Source organism: Priapulus caudatus, unplaced genomic scaffold, assembly GCF_000485595.1.
Source record: "Priapulus caudatus unplaced genomic scaffold, Priapulus_caudatus-5.0.1 Scaffold179, whole genome shotgun sequence".
NCBI lineage: Eukaryota > Metazoa > Priapulida > Priapulimorpha > Priapulimorphida > Priapulidae > Priapulus > Priapulus caudatus.
The window spans coordinates 62,949-84,038 of NW_014577240.1; the positions used below are offsets into that span (position 1 = coordinate 62,949).

At 43.7% G+C, this 21,090-nt stretch overlaps 1 protein-coding gene across 1 annotated transcript; it reads right to left on the reverse strand.

The window, feature by feature from the left end:
• Window positions 1-450: 450 nt before the first annotated feature.
• Window positions 451-3,951, reverse strand: LOC106806776 (uncharacterized protein K02A2.6-like). Its single transcript, XM_014808845.1, has 4 exons — window positions 3,799-3,951; window positions 2,773-2,922; window positions 1,184-2,414; window positions 451-461 (listed from the first exon to the last, which is right to left on the reverse strand). The coding sequence occupies exons 1-4, from the start codon at window positions 3,949-3,951 to the stop codon at window positions 451-453; spliced, it is 1,545 nt and encodes a 514-aa protein (XP_014664331.1).
• Between the last annotated feature and the right edge of the window lie 17,139 nt (window positions 3,952-21,090).

Below are 21,090 nucleotides of genomic sequence, written 5' to 3' on the forward strand. Positions count from 1 at the left end.
TACGCTGTTTAAGAATCACCATTCGCTGCATTTCCCCGGATCTCCGCCCACTTTAAAAACAGTGCTAGCACTGTGGCAGTGGAATCCTGAGTGTACGAATAGTATTTTGATTTTCGATTTTCGATGACAGCAGGCTAAAGTGCAGCATTTGAATACAGAATCAAGAGAGAAAGCCATTGATGAATGGAACTGGTTTATTGGCAACTGCTCTTACGATCAGCCATGCTGCTGACTCTGGTGACTCTGGCGCCATCTGTCGTTACAAACATTACAACATTGAGATGTTGGTGATAACATGAATACAGTATTGTCACATCCTCTCCTATTTAAAACATGAGAAATGGTGCTTTTGGTAAACTGACCGAAAAGACTAAAATAGCCTAATACTGTGTAATATGAAAACACACATTGGCAAATCATACACAATATGGCCAATCAAGATATGAGTGACTATTCTGGACCTAAAAATGTATAATCATCAATCAAATGATCCTATAAAACAAAACTAACAAATAAGAATTATTTCACTCCAGCTTGGTCTACAACGTTTATGAATATTACTTTGTTTTACATCACAATGCATATCCATGTACAATAACACATTCACAAAAACTACCATTCGGTAAGAGAAAACTCACATGAGTTTAAACTACTCAAAACAACTCAACAGTGCATAGCCTATGTAAAATAACTCCACAACCATGCAAATCTAAGATTGCACACCTCACAAAAACAAAATGTGCTTCCTTAAACACAAATACACATATATGTCAAAAACAATATCAGACTATCCGTACTTCAAATCATGAGATCCTAGTTCTTTAGCTATCTCTACAACCGATAAATATTCCAATCGGTAATCCTTATTCCTTTACTTTTTTTAACAAAAAAAAACATCCGCAATTTTTAACAAAAAAAAACATCCGCAAAGCAAATATGAAAAACTTCCCCTTTTCATGTAACGTATCTGTGTCGCATTTCTTATTTTGTTAATACATAACAAAATCTTTCATCTTGTCTGGGAGATGTCGGTGTCTTCCTGAACGTCTCAATGAGTTCGACATATTAGGTGGTTTATTCCCTACATCTTCATGGACACAGTCTTGACCTTGTTGGTGATAATCATCAATAGTATTATGTGAAGTGGTGTCTCCAACCGGCTTGTCTGCCGGTGGGAGTGTACCTTGAGCGTCCGTAGTCGGGTTGCTTCCCTCAGGTCTGGGGCCAACTGGAGATCTCTCTGAGTCAGGAGATTCTTTACTTGCTCGTAGATGTTCTCTATTGCGTCTGTACACCGCGCCATCAACATCCACTTCAAAGGACCTCTCATCCAAACGACGAAGTACCCTTCCTTTTTTCCAACGATCCTCTCCTGGTCGAAACGGCTTCATCCTGACAACGTCGCCTTGAACAAGTTCAGGCAGCTCCTTCGCATGCCTATCGAAGTATTTGGCCTGACGCTTCTTGTTAAGCTCGAGTTGTTGCATCTCGTGCTTAGTCTCGTGACTCCTCGGCTTCAGAAGTGAGGCCGTAGTTGGGACTCTTGTCTTAGTACGCCTTCCGAGGAATCTCTGTGAAGGGCTGGAGTCGACCCCTTGCGTAGGAGTGTTCCTCAAATTCAGCAACGCGAGAAGTAGATCTTCACCAGACCTCCGACATTTCTTCATGACTTTCTTCGCTGATTTGACTGCCGACTCAACATGCCCATTCGCTTTGCTATTATAGGGCGAGATGGTTTGGTGTTTAATATTCAACCTCTTTATGAAGCTTGCAAACTCTCTTGACGAGAACGGAGGTCCATTATCGCTTACCATCTTATCCGGGATCACATACCTAGCGAAATGGTTGGTCAACTTGTTGATCACACTCTTCGCAGTCGACTTATACAATCGATCAACTTCCCAGAAGTTAGATCTATAGCAAACTGTCACTAAGTACTCTTCACCCTCCAAAAACATAAGATCAACTCCGATCTTCTCCCATGGCCGGTTGGGTACCTCATGTGACATCAGAGGCAGTTGAGGTTGGGCATTTGAGTACTCCATGCATGTTGCGCATGTCTGAATCCATTCAGTTATTTCTTGGGCCATCTGCGGCCAATAGACATATTCCCGTGCTCGTCTGAGAGTCGCTTCCACTCCACTATGGCCTATATGGAGATCAGTCTTGACATCTCTTCTCATTGCCTTGGGAACTACAAGTCGCTCTCCTCTGAAAATTAAGCCATCAACTACAGTGAGCTCATCTCTCAGGTTGAAATATGGTATTACGTGTGGTGACAGCTGTGCCTTACACTCAGGCCATCCAGTCATGATAGTACTTTTCAATGCTTGTAAGCCCTCATCCTCACACGTGTGCTTTCTCATCTTGGGAATGTTTTCTTCTGGCAGAGACAGATGACTAAATGTTTTCTTCTGGCAGAGACAGATGACTAACTGCATTTACCAGCTCGATGTCTTCCTGGCCGTCATGGGACTTCAGGAAGGACCGACCTAGGGGATCTGCCAAATGGTTTTCTTTCCCCTTGATGTACTGCACATCAACATCATATGCTAGAGCTCGTAGCAATAAACTCTGGAGCCGTTTTGGTGCTCTATCCAGCGGCTATCTTATGATGCTGTGGAGAGGCATCTGGTCTGAGAAGACTGTTACCTTGCGACCGAAAGTGAACTGATTCCACTTTTCAAGGGCGTACACTATGGCTAGCAACTCTTTTTCTATGACAGAGTAGCGAAGTTCTGCGTCTCGCAATGCTCTACTGGCATACGCTACCGGCTTGCCATCTTGAGTCATAACAGCACCCAGTCCCCTTGCACTAGCATCAGTGTGAATTACAAGGGGCTTTGTCTGGTCGTAGTACATCAATATTGGCGCTTCAGTCATAAGCTGCTTCAGCTCCTGCATTGCCATATCATCAGGAGTCTATCAATAGGAGTGAGACAGACTGAAACCGGCAAAATTCAACATTTAGTTGCCTTAGTCTACCTATGATTTATTGTGTTTAACTCGATAAACTTGAGCTCAAATCTTACCTTAATCATTAAACTAATGCCGTGTCTAATCGTTGGTCTCACAAATATGACAAATCGGGAGATATCGGTCCAAACGTACAATGTGGTTTTTGAAAGTTATACCGCATTTTCAACAACTGTGAACCGAAACATAAGGGCAATGCTTTTGAAAGCCCGCTATCGCTTAGCAATGCAAACATAGCAAACTAGCGAGGTTTGTCAGGGATTTCGGAAAGTTAAACACGCCTTGTTGTTATTATAGGCCATGTCGAATGACAGTAATTACATGTTATGAACGATATTGTTAAGAAAAAATAAAATGGATAAAAATACTAAACATGTGAAATTTTTTATTTCTAATCAAGAAACAAGAAGTATCAATAACACCAAGTCGTGTTTAACTTTCCGAAATCCCTAGCAAACCTCGCTAGTTGTTTGCTATGTTTGCATTGCTAAGCGATAGAGGGCTTTCAAAAGCATTGCCCTTATGTTTCGGTTCACAGTTGTTGAAAATCGCATACCTTTCAAACAACCACCATTGTACGTTTGCGACCGATATTCCCGATTGTCATTTTGTGTCACGACAACGATTAGACACGGCACTTTACTTTAATGATTAAAGTCAATTTGACCTCACTTATCGAGTTAAACACAATCAAATCATAGGTAAGACTAAGGGCCCAAACTAATATGTGAATTTTGCCGGCTTTCAATCTGCTCTTACCTCCTAATGATAGACTCCTGATATCAATGCTTTGGCCCCATCCAAGTCCATTCAGCATCTTACCGAGAGTTCGTTCAACGGTGCATCACATCTGCCAATCTGGAAGAAACCGATAGGTAATTTACCATTCTCGAAGTCGATCAATATCATCTTTGTTTCTGTGGGACTCCATACGAAGTATGGCCTCAGTTTTCGATGGGTACTCACTTCAACCATTGCGTGAGATGACATGACCAGGAAATGGATCTCGCTAGTCGGAACTACACTTGTCCCTGTTGAGTACGACTCCAATCTCCCGACACCTTCGAAGTAGGCTGCAAAGACGACTATCATGCTCCTTCACATCAGCGCCCCAGACGATGATGTCATCTGCAACACAACGTACGCCATCCAAGCCATCAAGCGCTTGATGCCCAGTACGCTTGAACACCTCACTGCTAATATTCAGGCCAAATGGGAGCCTCTTGTATCTATATCTTCCCCACGGCGTAGCAAATGTCGTTAGCAAGCTTGACTCTTCATCTAGACGACAGTGAAGGTACCCATCCTTCAAATCACAGATGGAAAAAACCTTTGCCTGTGACAGCTGGGGTAGAATGTCATCTAGCACTGGCAATGAGTAGTGCTCTCTCATAAGCACTTGATTCAAAGGTCGAGGATCTAGACAGAGACGCACCTTCCCAGACTTCTTCTGGACTATGGCCATTTGGTTTACCCAATCGGTAGGTTCTGTCACTTCTGAGATAATCCCTCGGCTCACCAACTCATCCAGTTCCGCTTTCACTTTGTTCCTAAGTGCTTCCGGAACTACCCTAGCTGGTCTTACTGTTGGTCTTGCATCCTCTGTCAGCGTCAAATGGATCTTCTTTCCCTGCAAACTGCCAACCTTTGAGCAATCAAACACCTCAGGATATTCATCCATCACATCTTGAGAGTACACTAAGTTCACTGTCTCAAAGTTCTCATAGTGGACAGTGAGAAGCTTCATCTGTTCTGCTGCATGCCCACTCAGAAGAGGTGTCAATCCATCTTCTCTGACTACAATGCAATGTACCTTGTACTTCTTGCCAGTCTTGTCATTCTTCACTCTGATTTTGGCTCGCCCCAGAGCTGGGACGGTTGAGCCATTATACATCTTCAAGATAATTTTCTGTCTGACAATATCTGCATCAGAAACCATTCCTCTGTGGACCACATTTACGCTGGCTCCGGGGTCTATTTGAAACATCTCTTTCGTGAAACATAAAGTCCTTTCTTGGGCTTTGTCTGTGTGGCATATACTTCATTGCACTTGATGGACTCTGTATCTGATGAAGATTGACTGGAATGTTCTTCACATACTTTATGTAGTTTACCCGGCTGGTAACTCTTTTGCCTACAGCAAACCGCGAAGTGGTTTTTTCTGTGGCATTTATTGCACTCTTTCCCGAATGCTGGACACTCTTCCTTCTTAGCGTTGTGTGTCCTGTTACAGAACTTGCAGTTCAATTGTCTCATCTTAGGCGGCTCTCGTGTTTCTTGAGTCTTTTTTATCTGACCCTTTTTCTTAAACCTTTCTACCTTATGTATCACCGGTTCGTCTCCAATCATCTGCAACTGAGTACGAGCCTGCTCAAAAGACTTGCAGATATCTACTGCATCTGGGAGCTTCAAGTCCCTCTTCTGCAAAAGCCTTTTTCTTGTGGCAGAATCAGAAATGCCAAGTATGATGCGGTCACGAATCAGACTATCTTGAAGACATGTACAAAAATTACAGGTCTTCGCCAGCTCTCTCAAGTCTGCTACATAAGCCTCAATGCTTTCTCCTGGACATTGATCCCGCTTATTAAAAATGAAGCGTTCGTAGGTCTCATTCGTCTGACCCACAATCAGTTCTGACAATTTTTTAATGATAATCTCTATATCATCTTTGTCTTCACCCTGTGCATACGTTAGGCTGTTGAATACCTTTAACCCTTCCGATCCTAACGTATGCAACAAAACTGCCTTCTGGTATTCTTTAGGCTTCTTAGACAATTCAGTGATGATAGCGTAGTTGCTAAACATTTGCTTAAAAATCTTCCACTCATCAACCCTATCCTCCTTTACTCTAAGAGGAGGTGGTGGAGTAACATAAACGTTATTGGGTGGTGCCTGTGCCATATTGCTTTACACCGAATGCTCTAGAACTACATGTAATAGTAATGCATACACAGTTAACAGTCATGAAACAAACCTTAACTTTTGCACAACGACATGTCACAACGACGACAACGTTAAACGAACGTAATGTCACAAACCTTAATGCATAACACACATTAATAGAGGGATATCATGCGCTGCTCATTACTGTGGACATTGTTCATGTACATGTATGACAACAATTATCAGGTACATATCTTGACACATTGTGCAACAGTGCAAATAATATACACACCGAACCTACACGTATGCTTGTTTACAAGTATCTCTGCCAAACCATGCATTGTAAATATACGTGGCAACGAATGTGCAATACAAATTATCAGCAGCTAACTATAGCATAGGCATGCAACTACGTTCTAGTTCCTTTCAAACCATTTATGATGTCTCGCCGGATCACAAAAGTCACTTAAACCGTTCATTCAGTAGGCCCTAGGAGAAGTCACTTGCTCTCAGCTTCAGGCACTCTCCACAAGGTAGACGATGAATGATTAACAGGTACTTCAAACAGTCCAACCGTTCATTAGCACTGTAGCAGATGCAGTCACTTGCACTCCGCGTCTCTGCACCTGCTCGGCGGCGAATCTCGATCATGCACCTCTACACCGGCGTCGCGAGTGGGAGTGACGTCTTGAGAGAGAGTCTATCCACTTTTCGCACGCCAGTTTTGGTCAGCGAATGCCCAAACCAACATTGGCATTTAGACTCCCTGCTTCGCCATCACTGCACGGCCGCCTGCTTGCTGCTGCTGTATGTACCGCCAGCTGATCCGGGAGAACAAAGGAATTCTGGCGGGCTGCACTCCATTCCATTTCTCTTTACTTTACTCATGTCCCTCCAGCATGAATCCTTTTATGAACTGGGTAAAATTGGTCTTTGATCACTTACACCGCTGCCACCATGTTACATTACGTGTTGTGTGAGTAATCAAAAGAGAAAGCCTTTGATGAATGAAACTAGTTTATTGGCAACTGCTCTTACGATCAGCCATGCTGCTGACTCTGGTGACTCTGGCGCCATCTGTCGTTACAAACATTACAACATTGAGATGTTGGTGATAACATGAATACAGTATTGTCACAATATGCACCCCTAGTCCGCAAATGCAGACGTTAACTCCGCTTTGCTAATCGGAGGGTGCGGATTTATCATCACCCCCATTACTGGGGTCTGCGGCGGCTCGGACTAATGCCCCACTGCCATTGTCATTGTCAGTATGAGGAACTAGCTAGAGTAAATAAATTGCTTGCTATATAAGCGGAGGGTTGTCTAGTAATAGTATAGAGGTATTCTAATTCTAGCAAAGACCGTTTGTTAGAGCTAGTAATAGTACTAGCTCTAGTATTATACTATATAGTATTAGTACTATAGTAGTAGCTCTGGTACTATAGTAGTAATTAGTAGTAGGAGTACTGGTAGTATTAGTAGTCTAGTAGTAGTAGTAGTAGTAGTAGTAGTAGTAGTAGTAGTAGTACTGGGGGGTAGTAGATAAGTATAAGTACTAGTAGTAGTAACTAGGTATAGTAGACTAGTTCTATGAATATAAAGGAATGCAATAATAACACTGGTCATTTCACCTCTAAAGTACAAACGGCAACTGAATGAAGTTATTTACGGGTAAAACTCACGACGTGATGGTAGTGATGGTGTGTATATATAGCGTAGTGGCGTGATCTATCGGATGGCATATGTGCTAGACTGATGTTCGTACGGGCCGTATACCGGTCATGTATAATCACGGGAAATTTGCCCAGCAATTTGCGCGTGACGAGACACGTCTCGGTGATTGGCAGTCGCCGTGGGCGTGTCTCAACGGAAAACGTTTAAATTCGGTCGCGCCGAGTAGCCAAAAATTTTGTACGAGCATCTCTAGCAAATGTCTAGCTACCTGGGTAATGAAAGCCGCCCTGCAATGGCCATGTATCACACCGCGTATTGTTCCATGTGTTCCCGCCCTGTATGTGTGAAGGGTCACGTGGTGTGATGGTGGTAGTTGGAAGATGGCGGAACAAGAAGTGTACGAATAAACTATATGTGTGTTATCTTTCACTCTGAGTTATGTTTATACTGGCGTGTTACAGGCCACAACTGCTGAACGCACCGATTATAAGGCTTTCGTGTATACCCAAAGGGATCCGTTTAAGGTGTTGGAAAAAATGCAGCGAAGTTGTGTAAGTGTGCCGCTGCACGGCGTTTTTCGCACTTCGCGCGGATATCCGGGCTGCTAATTGTCCAGATGAGACGAGATACCAGAGAAGTGTTACCGAAAGGAGGTGTTAATCCTTACCGCTGAGCGCAGATCCTGCGCTCAGTTCCGCGGCAAGGCGCGCGCGCCCGCGCGAACGTCCTACGACAGTATGCAGCGCTGGCAGCTATGGATCCGTGCGATGAAAAGCATATGCCGGCGCACGGTTCCATGGCTGCCAGCAAACAGTCCGGAATTTTAGGGGGGACACCGAGGGCAGACATTTGGGTCGTGGGAGGAACTTGCGACTTACATGGGGGGTCGTACAGATGCCCATTTGGGGGGGGGGGCATTTGCGAAGGGATGGATTTGAGGGCACCCCCTTTGGGGGGATCATTCTCTTGGGGAGAATTGCAATCGGGAATTTCGTTCTTTAACTGTAAACCAGTAGTATAGTACTAGTAGTAGTACTAGTAGTAGTAGTAGTAGTACTACTACTACTAGTAGTAGTAGTAGTAGTAGTAGTAGCTAGTACTCTACTCTAGTACTACTAGTAGTAGTAGTACTATAGTAGTAGTAGTAGTAGTAGTAGTAGTACTACTAGTAGTAGTAGGGCACAAGGGTGGGGCTAGAGCATGTCCATGCAGTAATAAACACTACTACTAGTAGTAGTAGTAGTAGTAGTAGTAGTAGTAGTAGTAGTAGTAGTAGTAGTAGTATTAGTAGTAGGTAGGCCTCCTAGGTATAGTAGACTAGTTCTATGAATATGAAGGAATGCAATAATAACACTGGTCATTTCACCTCTAAAGGACAAACGGCAACTGAATGAAGTTATTTACGGCTAAAACTCACGACGTGATGGTGGTCATGCACACAGGCACTTGAAGCGTTTCAATGAAATATAATGCTAAACTAACTACGAAATCTATTTACTACCAAATTCTTAATGTTTCTATATGCCTACTCTCTTTCACCTATTATTGCCGACAGTTTCCTGTAAATTCCGTCCAAATCCTACGTCCAACATACGCTGCCAGCTGCCATTGCTCTCGCGGCGCGACTGTTGCACGCTTACACTAATATATATAGTATATAGTATAGTATTGTATATAGTTGACGTGTATGTAGTAGTGTGTAGTGTAGTTGTAGGTTGTGCACAAACAATTGTTAAATCACAGAATTAAGAAAAGTACCTTGCTAAAATGGCTTGTTAATTTTTCTGACGTGATTGCAATTACCATATATTTGAATTGTAAAATTATGGGGGTAGGCATTACAATATGATAACTGCGAGTTAGAATAGTATAATAGACTATTGTAATAATGTATTCTTACAGTGTAGCATGATTAATTGACAGGTTTGAAACATATAGTCATGTATGCATGTGGCCATTTCGCTCATAGGGTCTATGTCCCCCAGAGTACTGCCGGAACGTACCCTGGGTACGGTCCGGTATACCGGAACGTACCCTGGTCACTATTTGATATGGTTAGGGTTAGGATTATGGTTAAGGTTAGGGTTAGGATTAGGGTTAGGGTTAGGGTTAGGGAGTAGGAGTAGGCGTAGGCGACTCCCTAGACTCGTTAGTGGAGTAGGCGAGGTACGGTCCGGCATATTAGATAGTACCAGAGTACGTTCCGGTATACCGGACCGTACCCAGGGTACGCTCCGGCAGTACCCCGGGGGACATAGACCCTCTCAGCGGCAATTTCAAGTAACTGTGAAAAATAGAACAGACGATTTATAATGGTCGAGTGGCATGATTAACATATGGTTACAATTTATTGTGACCATGGGCAATTAGAGTTAAATTAGGGAATTGGCGAATTATATATAGTGATGTATAGTTTATGGTAATAATTTAAAGTAAATGTTGACAAATAGAAGATGACCGTTATAGCATATAATGCGATAATTAACCCTAAAACTACAAATTACTTAAACTATGAACTACAATCACTGTAACTGTGAAACACACAGCTGAAAAGTATGGTTGTCTTTGTGTTGGTATGGTTATGGTTGTGTAAAGTATAAGACAGAAACAAACCATCGAACGATAAACAACACGAGTCAACAGCGGTATTTCCTTACTGCTTATAACGCTCGTGAGGTAAATGCAATGAACGGTTACAAATACATCGCAATATATCGTATTATATGTTAGGACTCTATATGCTTTAATTACATTGCACGGTCGTTGAATTGTCACATTGCGCGACGACATGCTCAACCAGCGAAATCAACACACACAAAGAATGCATACGGAAGAATACGTACCGAATACTTAATAATTGACTAACGGCATACTTGATCACCCGGGAAATCGTCCGTGAAGGCAGACGTGAAGTACCCCACAAATATCGTCAATGTTGTATAGACTATTACAGTTACACTCTACGTGCAAACAAAAGATGAATTACAAGGAATGAACACCATTTGTCAGCTTTGTGCAATATGGACTGAATCAACAGAATGCTATAATGAAATGTGACACTGACAGTAACATTATCATGCTGCTGATGCTGTGTGAAGATAGGCTAGTTCCCATTTGAGTTTCTGTTTGCAGTTCGCTTTCATATTACTCCCTTTACTAAGAACTACAGGGTTATGAAACTGCTTGATAGATGGCGCTCTCGCTCTGGCTGCGACATGCTGATTTGCGTAAGAATTAGTGTGCGTTGAGTTAGTGTAGCGTGTGGAACTGTCGACCGGGGAGCAGTCTAGGTTATAGCCAGCCGAGCCACACCGTCTGCAAGCAAAGTCGTAGGCAAATGCTATGGATATAGCCTTGTTCCGCCATCTATCGCACGCCATATGTACTACACTGATCAACAAAAACAAACAAACAAGAAAGTACAACTTCGTTTATTACAGCAAAAAAAGCGCGCCGAGTAGCAAACAAAAAATTATGAGCATTTCTAGCAAATGTCTAGGTACGTGGGTAGTCGAACCCGTCGTTCAATCGCCAGAACTGCTCAATTCAGTTTGCGCGGACAATTACGCTTATATGTAAACCCGTTGAAGGTGATGGAATGAGTGCAGCGAAGTTGTGTAAGTGTGCCGCTACGCGGCGTTTTTCGCGCTTCGCGCGGATATCCGGGCTGCCGACTGTCTAGTCTAAAATATTCCTTGTTACCATACTCAATTATAAGTAAATACAATGTATCTACGTATACCCTAATCGAACTTTAGCTGCAATAAGCATGCTAGACAACCTACCAAAACCCAGCCTAATCCTATCAAACAATTGGGTTTTTATAAGCATGTGGTAATGTTTTCCTTCACCGACAAAATTTACCACATTTCATCCCAGCCTTGCACCTTGTATACTTGTACACTTAGCACATGAACAGGAGACTGACCAATGAGGCTCGAAGGGTTTCCACGATGTTTCGGGTACCAGCTGTAGGCGTTCACATGGCCACAATCTTCTGGCTTCAGTGTCTCAACGTTTTCAAGATCGAGGTGACACTCAAATGCATGGCTGATGGTGTAGGCATTGTAGAATTCACGCTTGATATGAGGCAGGAGTCCCTGACTAGTCGGAGGTAGGCTGTGGAGAGAACCCTCTTTGTTGAATCAGAAAACCTCTGCTCGATATTTAGAGCAACATTTAGCATCGCTACCTCTTTTCAGCACCTTCACTGGGTAATGCTCGGCGTTGCGGGTCATGGCCGGAGAGAGGGTTGGTGATTCCTCGAAGTGTTTCAGAAACATTTTAGGCTCTGCCTTTAGACCTGCCTTTAGAGCTGTTCTTTGTACCAACTTTGCTGGTTATGTCACACCTTGTAAGACTGTGTATAGCCAGCAGTACTGCACAGAGCCGATTTCCCAGGCACTGGAACAGGGTATGAATGGGTATATATCGAGTTGGATCGCCCATCCCAGCTCGCACTCACAGCTCCTCAAAGTTGTGTTGGTGAAAGACCGGCATGTGGTAGAGCAGAGCAACAATGACATCTGTATCGTTGGAGATTACAACACACTACACACTTTTTGTGTCCTGCATTGAGAGTCCAAGACGTGGATGAGTATTCGGAGGTCAGATACTTCAAATGGCGTTTTAAGGTGTGGGGCAATGCTTATTCCTGGCCTTGATGGACCATAATGCAATCCAATCCTCGTCTTCCTTGGTCACTTGTCCGAGTACAGTGAGGTGTTGTAATGTTTTGGAAGTATTTGAAGTATCTCTCCATCGCCTTTGGTAGAGATATCCCTGGTTTGATTGGTACGATCTCTACCAACGGGATCAAACTGTACTCGATTGGTACAGTTTCAGTGCGCCTCTTTCTCTCTTTATCCGCCACAGAGGGTTCATCTGAGTACATGTCGAACACATAGTCACATCGGCCGAACTGATGGTATACATCCGAAATGGATACAAATGCTAAGAGGAGATCCTTGAAGCTGGAGAGGCTAGTCACACGAACCTTAAAAACTGTGGCCATTATGTCTATGCCAAATGAAGCGTTCTTCCGATGGCTATAGTCATAGTCCTCAGGTTTGAGATTAGACTCCGATTCCTTAATCGACAGGCTCTTCCCTGAGCTGATCATCATCCCGTCCTCATTGAACAGGAGAGGTGAAGGTGCAACATCATATTTCAATAGGTCCTCGGTAGTCATGAGGCCACGATCACGAGCGATTTCAATCGTTCCCCCAATAACATTCATCTCCGTCATTGTTTTCTTGATGGTCTTTTGTGGCTTGTATCGATTTGTTTTCATTGTTTTCAGGTTCAATCGATGAATGCTTTCACTAAAGTCTTGTGGTTTTCTGTACGAACCTTTTGAGTCTTGTCAAGTACTTTTGCGAAGTCACAGTATGTCATATTTGATGTATTTTGTCATGAAGTTATGCAGCATAGGAGAAGCCCATAAAGGGATGGGGGAGCCCTTCTCTTCAATGAAATTTACCATTGCAAACTGTAGCAGCTTGGGATGACTCGTGGTGGTTAAAGAACTCGTGTGTGCTCTCCATCACATCAGCATATCTCCGATGCAGATTCTCTACTGCCATCATTTCATGGTAGATCAAGTCCCATTGAGCAACGTACTGCTTCTGACTGTCAGTGACGTTCTGCTTTGTAACACTTGATTTGAGGTCTGTCATGATAGCAAGCTCTGGTGCATGTGGCTCAACCCCTCTCTCGGCAAAGAATTATTTGTAGAGTAGATTCTGGAACGTTTCAGCAAGGAGTTGCATGCCTTCAAGACAACGGCTGTAGTGTCCTCCATTGAGAACTGAGTTCTGAACAATGGTTGGACCAAAGGCACCGGCCTGTAACCAGGTCATGTCGGCTCAACTTGGCTTTTTCCAATGCACTTCAACAGTTTTCACCAAGTGAAATGTCTCCAAGCATAGGACTAGAGTGCTGAATTCCTGCGGTCTCATCAATTAAATTTCCTTGACGATGCAGTATACCCCTTCGTCACAATACATTGGGATTTCTGTTTGAACCAGCTGTGACAGATATCTTATACTTCCTCTAATTAGGTAAACTTCAAAATGTATAATAATGGTGTCAATCAATTCCTTGGTGTCAAAAACCTATATGTAGCCACCAAAATCAACTTCCTAGGTCACTTACTTAAGGAGTTATCATCATTTGACGAAATTCGCAAAAAACTGCTATTTGGGGGCAGGGTTGACCCCGATGTACAACAGCCCCCCTATACATTAAATAGAGCCCGGGGCATCAGTATGAAGCTTGGGTCAATTAGGGGACTTAATAAGAAAACCTTTGGCCAATTTTGGTAGCTCCCGCTACAATATTGTGCGAATGAGTAGCAATCATACTTCTTTCAAAGTGACAGCGATTTATGACTATGAAACCATGACCATGACCATTTCGTACCATGAAACAATGTTTAAGGCAACAAATCATGCTGAACGTTGTTAGTAGTACTTATTCAATGTAATTCAGTAACATTTGAAAGTTTATGGTTGCTTAATAAAGAATTATTTTCAGAAATTTTAATATTGAAATTTTTTCACTTTGGCGCCTAACCGAAAATCACATGTACAGAAAAAAACGTACTTGATCCAGAAGTGTTACCCAAACTTTTTTGGAGTCTTACCATAAGGAATGAGAAAATATAAGGTTTTGCTCTAAAAGAGTCATGTACACGAACACCCCCCCCCCCAGAGCCAGGAGTACTAGGGGCGCGAGGAGAGAGAATAATAAATTGCCAAAAGCCGTCCAGATTTGATTCGTGTTGTTTACTGGTTTAATCCGTGATCATCGAGGCCCAGCGTGGAGATGGCCCCTAAAGCTGGCGACGAGGTAAAAGTAGAGACAATAAACTTTAGTTGGATCAGAAAATCATGGCGTTGATTAACGTAGAACTGTCTCCATTGCCCGTGGTTGTTTGCGTCGGCGAGGACGTCAGTGTTGGCCCCCGATGGAACCGATGGAAACGGCATTTGGTTGTTACGTTTTGGGGAAGGGAATCGGCAATCCCGCTCAGAAAAAGGCCTTATTATTACACTGTGCAGGCATGGACGTGCATGACATTTTCGCTACGCTACCGGAGGCCGCACCATTGGCCCCTCCATTGCCCGGTGAAGTTGGGGAAGGTATTGTCCACGATGAATTCCAGGTGGCGCTGCGTACGTTGGACAATTATTTCGCCCCATGAGTAAATGTGCCTTTTGAAAGACATGTTTTTAGACAGATAAGACAGGAAACTGAGGAAACTGTCGCCCAGTTTGTTTCAAGGCTGAAAAACAAGCACTGAACTGATTTGGGGAACCCGTACGAGTGAGGAGCAAATTCGAGATTTCGAGCAAGTCGTGGATTCATATAAGTCGTCACATCTAAGGAGAAAGTTGTTGCAGAGAGGCGCAGACCTAACGCTCAACGTCGTACTGGACACGGCCGAAGCTATGGAGGCGGTCGATGTTCAAACTAAACAGACGGAAGGAAAAATCGAGGTGAATGAAGTCGAGGTCAACAAAATCGGAGGCGATAAAAGTTGGATTCGAAACCGCAAACGTCGTGGGGACAACAGCAGTCGTCGAATAGGTCTTGTTTTCGGTGTGGCAGGGAAGGACACCTAGCGAAAGATCCAGCCTGTCCAGCTAAAACCGCAACGTGCAACAAGTGCAAAATGGCGGGTCATTTTGCAGTTGTGTGTAAAACAAAGCAGAACAAATTCGGTAACCCTAGACGTCAAGAGTTGGGAGCGAGAAGGGACAAGTCGCGAAAAGTGAACAATGTCGAATCCAGTGATGATGAGTATGCTTTCTTTGTGGGACACTCAGTCAATAGTTTGGATAGCAGAACTGTAGAAACCATGGTCGGAGGAGTTGGAATTCGTATGTTAGTCTATTATGGGTCTACAGCTAACGTCATTGATTGGGACACGTGGAAAAGTCTCAAGCAGCCTAAGATTGACTGTATCTCAGAAAAGTCTACTAAACGATTGTACCCATATAGATCAAAGCAACCGCTATCGTCACAAAAATTTTCGGCGGACATCGAAATCGTGGATAAAAAAGTCAACGCGGATTTTATCGTTATCGATGGATCAGGACGTCCACTTCTTGGAAAAAACACGGCGGAGAAATTGAAAGTTCTCAAAGTCGGACCGGGGGCAGTTAGAGTGAACCAGGTAGGAACGGACACTAAGGCTGCAGGCTCGGGATCATTCGAGGAGATCAAGCATAAATTCCGGAATGTTTTAACGGAATCGGGAAATTGAAGGATTACCAAGCCACCATCCATTTGGATCCAGACGTTAAGCCGGTGGCTCAAAGCCAGAGGAGAGTACCGTACGGGATGAAAGATAAACTTTAAAAAAAAATCGAGGAGCTCATACGCGATGATATTATCGAGCCAGAGGAGGAACCGACCCCCTGGGTGAACCCAGTTGTAATCATTCTGAAAAAATCAGGCGATATCAGGCTATGCGTGGATATGAGACAGGCAAACACTGCAGTAATCGGTAAGCGCCATCCAATTCCTACCATAGACGAAGTGTTACAGAAAATGAATGGTAGCACCGTTTTCAGTAAATTAGAATTGAAAAGTGGATTTCATCAGATCGAGCTCGACACAGAATTGCGAGGAATCACAACATTCTCAACCCACTTAGGTTTATTCCGTTACAAGCATTTAATGTTTGGAATTAGTTCCGCTCCTGAATTTTTCCAACACATTGTGCAAGAAGTACTAGCTGAATGCGAAGGGTGGGAGAATATATCCGACAATTTGATAATTCATGGACGCGACGCCAAGGAACATGATGCGCGATTGATAAACGTACTTTGTAAGCTATCCGATAGGGGACTGACTTTAAATAGACCAAAGTGTGAAATAGCTATGCCCAGCTGGAGTTCATGGGTCATGTCCTGGGTAGTCTGGGAATCGCGCCAACACCGGATAGGATCAAAGCAATCGTGGAGGCTAGGAGACCGCAATCCGTCTCGGAGTTTCATGGGACTTGTCAATTTAAGCACCCGTTTTATCAGAAACCTAGCTACGATTGGAGAGTCGTTACGGAGGTTAACTCGACATGACGAACCATTTGATTGGGGGGATAAACAGGAGAAGTCATTCCAAACGCTAAAGAAGGCACTGAGTAACGTGGAGAACTTAGCCTACTTTAAGACCGGAGCTGAAACCGAGATTATTGTTGACGCTGGACCTGTTGGGCTTGGAGCCATGTTAGTGCAGAAGCAGCAGGGTCAGAAGCGTGTCATTAGTTACGCGAGTAGAAGTTTGACAAACGTAGACCGCAGATATTCGCAGACCGAAAAGGAGGCTCTAGGCATTGTCTGGGCCTGTGAACGCTTTCATGTCTTCCTTTCCGGGACTCGGTTTGAATTTGCCACCGACCATAAGCCGCTCGTTTATATCTACTCTAAGAAATCAAAACCGTTCGCGAGGATAGAGCGTTGGGTTCTTAGGCTACAAACCTACAACTTTACCGTACGACATATTCCGGAGAGAAAAATGTCTACAGACGCACTTTCGAGGTTTCATCGAGAACTGTGAGCGCGAGGAGACAGATCCTGCCGAAGACTATGTTCAATTCATTGCTAGAGAAGCTGCCCCGAGGGCATTGCAAATTCGCGATATTGGGCGTGTGTCGGCTGAAGACAATGTACTGACTGTGGTGAGAGACTGTGTCAAAGATCATAATTGGGCTAACCTCCCCGCTGAGTCTAAGCCTTGCGCAACGAACTGTGTGTCGTGTGCAAAATTGTGTTGCGAGGTTGTAGGATCGTTATCCCGAAGTGTCTTAGAAAGCACGTGGTATCGCTGGCGCATGAGGGACACCAAAGTATTGTAAAGATGAAGCAACGTTTGAAGTCGAAAGTATGGTGGCCGGGTGTGGACAGAGACGCTGACTGTAAGTGTAAAACTTGTCATGGATGCCAACTTGTCAGCCAGCCGTCAAACCCTGAACCTGTGAAACAAACCGGGATGCCTACACAGCCGTGGCAAGATCTAGCAGCAGACCTGATGGGACCGTTGCCCACAGAAGTGGATATTCGCGGTAGTTGACTACTACAGTCGATTCTTCGAAGTTTACCTTATGAAAACCACAACGTCCGATAAGTTGATCGTGGGCTTGGACAAAATGTTCACTACACATGGGTATCCTTTGTCTTTGAAAACCGACAATAGAGCAAACCTGGTTTTCGCGGTATTCGAATCGTATCTTCGTAAAAATGGCACTGAGCAAAGAAACACTACACCGTTGTGGCCGCAAGCCAACCACGAGATCGAACGGCAAACCCGCACCATGTTAAAAGCGCTTAAAATCGCTCAAGCCAAATGACGTGATTGGAAATCTGAACTAAATAAGTTTTTGTTAGCGTACCGAACGACACCGCACTCAACAACTGGTGTAAGTCCGGCTGAACTTTTGTACGGTAGACAGATCAGGTCGAAAATAACGAATGGTCCGAGAGAGACATTCAGAGAGACTTAGCCACAAAAGATAAAGATGCAGAGTCGAAGCAGAAAGCCAATGACTATGCCGATGAACGCAGACACGCGCGCGAAAGTGATCTCACTGTGGGAGACCGTGTTCTCTTGCAACAACCGCGTCAGAACAAACTTACCACTAAATTCGCTGAGAAACGCTGTCATTGTTGAAAAGCTAGGTAGCTAAGTAACCATTGAGTCCGATCATGGCGCACGGTACAAACGCAATACAACGCATCTCAAGAAGTTCCTGGGAGAGGCAGAAACTGACACTGATCCAGAACCAGCTATGCCGGAGGAAATCATCGTAGAAGAGTCTGACCACGGAGATGAGATACCACCAACTGAGACTGGAAGACCAACTAGGGAACGCCGTCTTCCAGGATGCCTCAAAGAGTTTGTCCTGGACTGAGAGTTTAGAGTGAGAGACAGTAACAATATTTAGAGTTTATGTTGTTGTTCCGTTGAACAGACTTTCAACGTTAAGTAAGTTAGTAAGTAAGCTTAGACAAAGCCGTCAACCGTGTCGTGGGTTTAATTTGAGGTTTTTAAGAGTTAAAATTAGTGCATAATTTTAATATAGCCGCGTCACTGTACGTAAGAACAATCAGGATCAAAATGGTTAAACTTAAACATTGTGTCATAAAGACTCCTGGACTGGCATTAGGACTGACACAATTAGTTTGAGATAAAGTTTGGGTCGTATTTCTAGTTGGGAAAGTTTTACTCTAGGGGGAAAAGTTAATTTGAGTTTCTTGTTCACGTTGTGATGATTCTGGATAAGTTATACATCATTCATACAAGATTCATTCTAAAGAAAGGAAGGGATGTAGTGTATATAATCTGCGTTCCTCATTGCGGATTCCATGTTTTAGTAACAACCCTCTAGGGACGCGAGGAGAGAGAATAATAAATGCCCGAAAGCCGTCTAGATTTGATTCATGTTGTTTACTGGTCTAATCCGTGATCATCGAGGCCCAGAGTGGCGATAAACCCTAAATGATAACCCTAACCATACAACTAAAATTCAAATGGAAAATGAAAAAACTGCATTGGCCCCTACACAGCGTTAACATCACAAATTTACTTTGTGTGTGCCTATGGTAAGATGCATCCGGCCTCCAATCAGCTGTAATATCGTCTAACCACATCTGTGTTGCCATATAAAACGACAACCAACAGCTAAAGGTCCCGAATACGAGGTTGCGACTCACAATGTCCACGTGATGCTGACCACGTTTACCACGCCCAGTTTCTGCCAAAGATTATTTTTAATTGTGTTAAAATGGTGAACAAATATGCCTCGCTTTAGCTCTCCTTATAGTTTAGACAGCACCGAGCAACCGGTCACTATAGTAGTTATGAGGTTCCTACAGTACCTATACAGTACCGTACCAATTTCCCCGTAAAATAACAGGAAACATGTGTTCGGGCATGCCTGGTATCTACCAAATTGAATGTTATTTTGTTTTACGTGTACTTACATAAAAACATCCACCGCATCTCTTTATTAGTGATGGGGTGCCCTGTATGACTTACCACCGATTACGATTACATTAGCCAATAGATGGCGCTATGTTTGCTACATATTATACGACGCTGTATATCCAGAAAGACATGATACAAGATTGCGTGGCACAGCTTTGCTGTGGATCCTGAGACGCGCAGTTCCGGGGGATATGCGCACGCGACCGCGGGAATGTTTAAGTATGATGCGCTGTCCGCAGTGGAGACGTGCGCCAAATTCGAGGCCCGGCGCACGTCTCCACAGCGGTCAGCGGATGGTCTGTAGTTTTAGAAGATAACAATGAAGACTTTGTTCTAAATAAGAACTATCGGCGGCTAAATAAGAGCAATATACACACCTTTCAATTTTTTTGACTAGTCAGTCAAATGGCTTGTTGGGGGTCCATTATGCCGAGCTTCCAATTGAAATGGCCCATGAAATTGTCAAGTGGAATTGTGTTTTTCGGAACCCCAAAGAAAATGTCTCCCTCTTACATGCACACCCCCCTCCTTGATCAATCACGCATTCAGGCGTAAACAATAACAGAGATGAAATTGTACTGAGTTTGTGGCTCTTGACGCACGTGCATTGACGTACAAGACTGTTGAAAGCACAGGCACTTGGAACGTCTCAATAAAAATAAATATTCACAACATTTTTCACAATAATCCACCGCCTATGTGCAAAATAGGTGAACGTATGTGAAACATTTACGGTTAGTACTAACTGTCACAAATCCGTGACTAACTGACACCATTAAATTGGTAAAATGTTCCATGCACCTTGAGAAATTCTGAAAAATTACGAGGTTATCATCGCAGAACTCCTGACACCGCCCATCCTAATGTTACAAAGCTATATGTCAACAAACAGGCGTGTTGCGAAGTGCCTGCCTCCGATATCTATTTCGAGGCCCGCTAAGCCAAGCATAAAGCGCGCGGGCAAGATGTCACACACACAGCTACGTTCATTGGCTAAAACAATCGAGTAGCGGGGTCAGGGATTTTCGGAATTCTTTAATTTAAAAAAAAAACGGGTAAAAATGCCGAATTTTTCCACTTCGATGCAAAATGCATCGGCCGGGCCTTTCATTATTTACGAAAAGCAAACGGTATCGCTAAACACCTACACGCAGTAACTGGTCACGTCGTTGACGCCCCATTCATGCCCATCAACGAAGAAGGTGGGGCTTATTCTGATTACGGAGATGCGAAAATGCAACAGAAAAGACGTAGCGCAGTGTGCTAAACAGCGTGTTATTTTCGTTTTTGTGCCAAACGTTATCGTAGGAAACCGTTCTAGCCTAGCAGAATGCCCTAGTTCTTGAGATCGGCGATTCCGTACGTTGATGGGTCCCCACCTTTGAAATTATAACGGAGGGGTGCGGCGTACGATGTGGTTGGAAGACACAAAGTGTCAATCCTCGGCGCGCCTCGGCATCATGGCCGCATCACGTCCAGCAGCCTATGTGAAATGAATGCAATATTATCAGGAGTTTCATAATATAGTCTATGACACTCCTATATTATGACTATATTATG

Coding starts and splice junctions, on each gene's coding strand:
- LOC106806776 (XM_014808845.1), bottom strand. CDS start 3,951: ATGGTTGAAGTGAGTACCCATCGAAAACTGAGGCCATACTTCGTATGG. Junction 2,923..3,798: donor CACCGTTGAACGAACTCTCG/GTAAGATGCTGA, acceptor TCCTATTGATAG/ACTCCTGATGATATGGCAAT. Junction 2,415..2,772: donor TGACTCAAGATGGCAAGCCG/GTAGCGTATGCC, acceptor TGTCTCTGCCAG/AAGAAAACATTTAGTCATCT.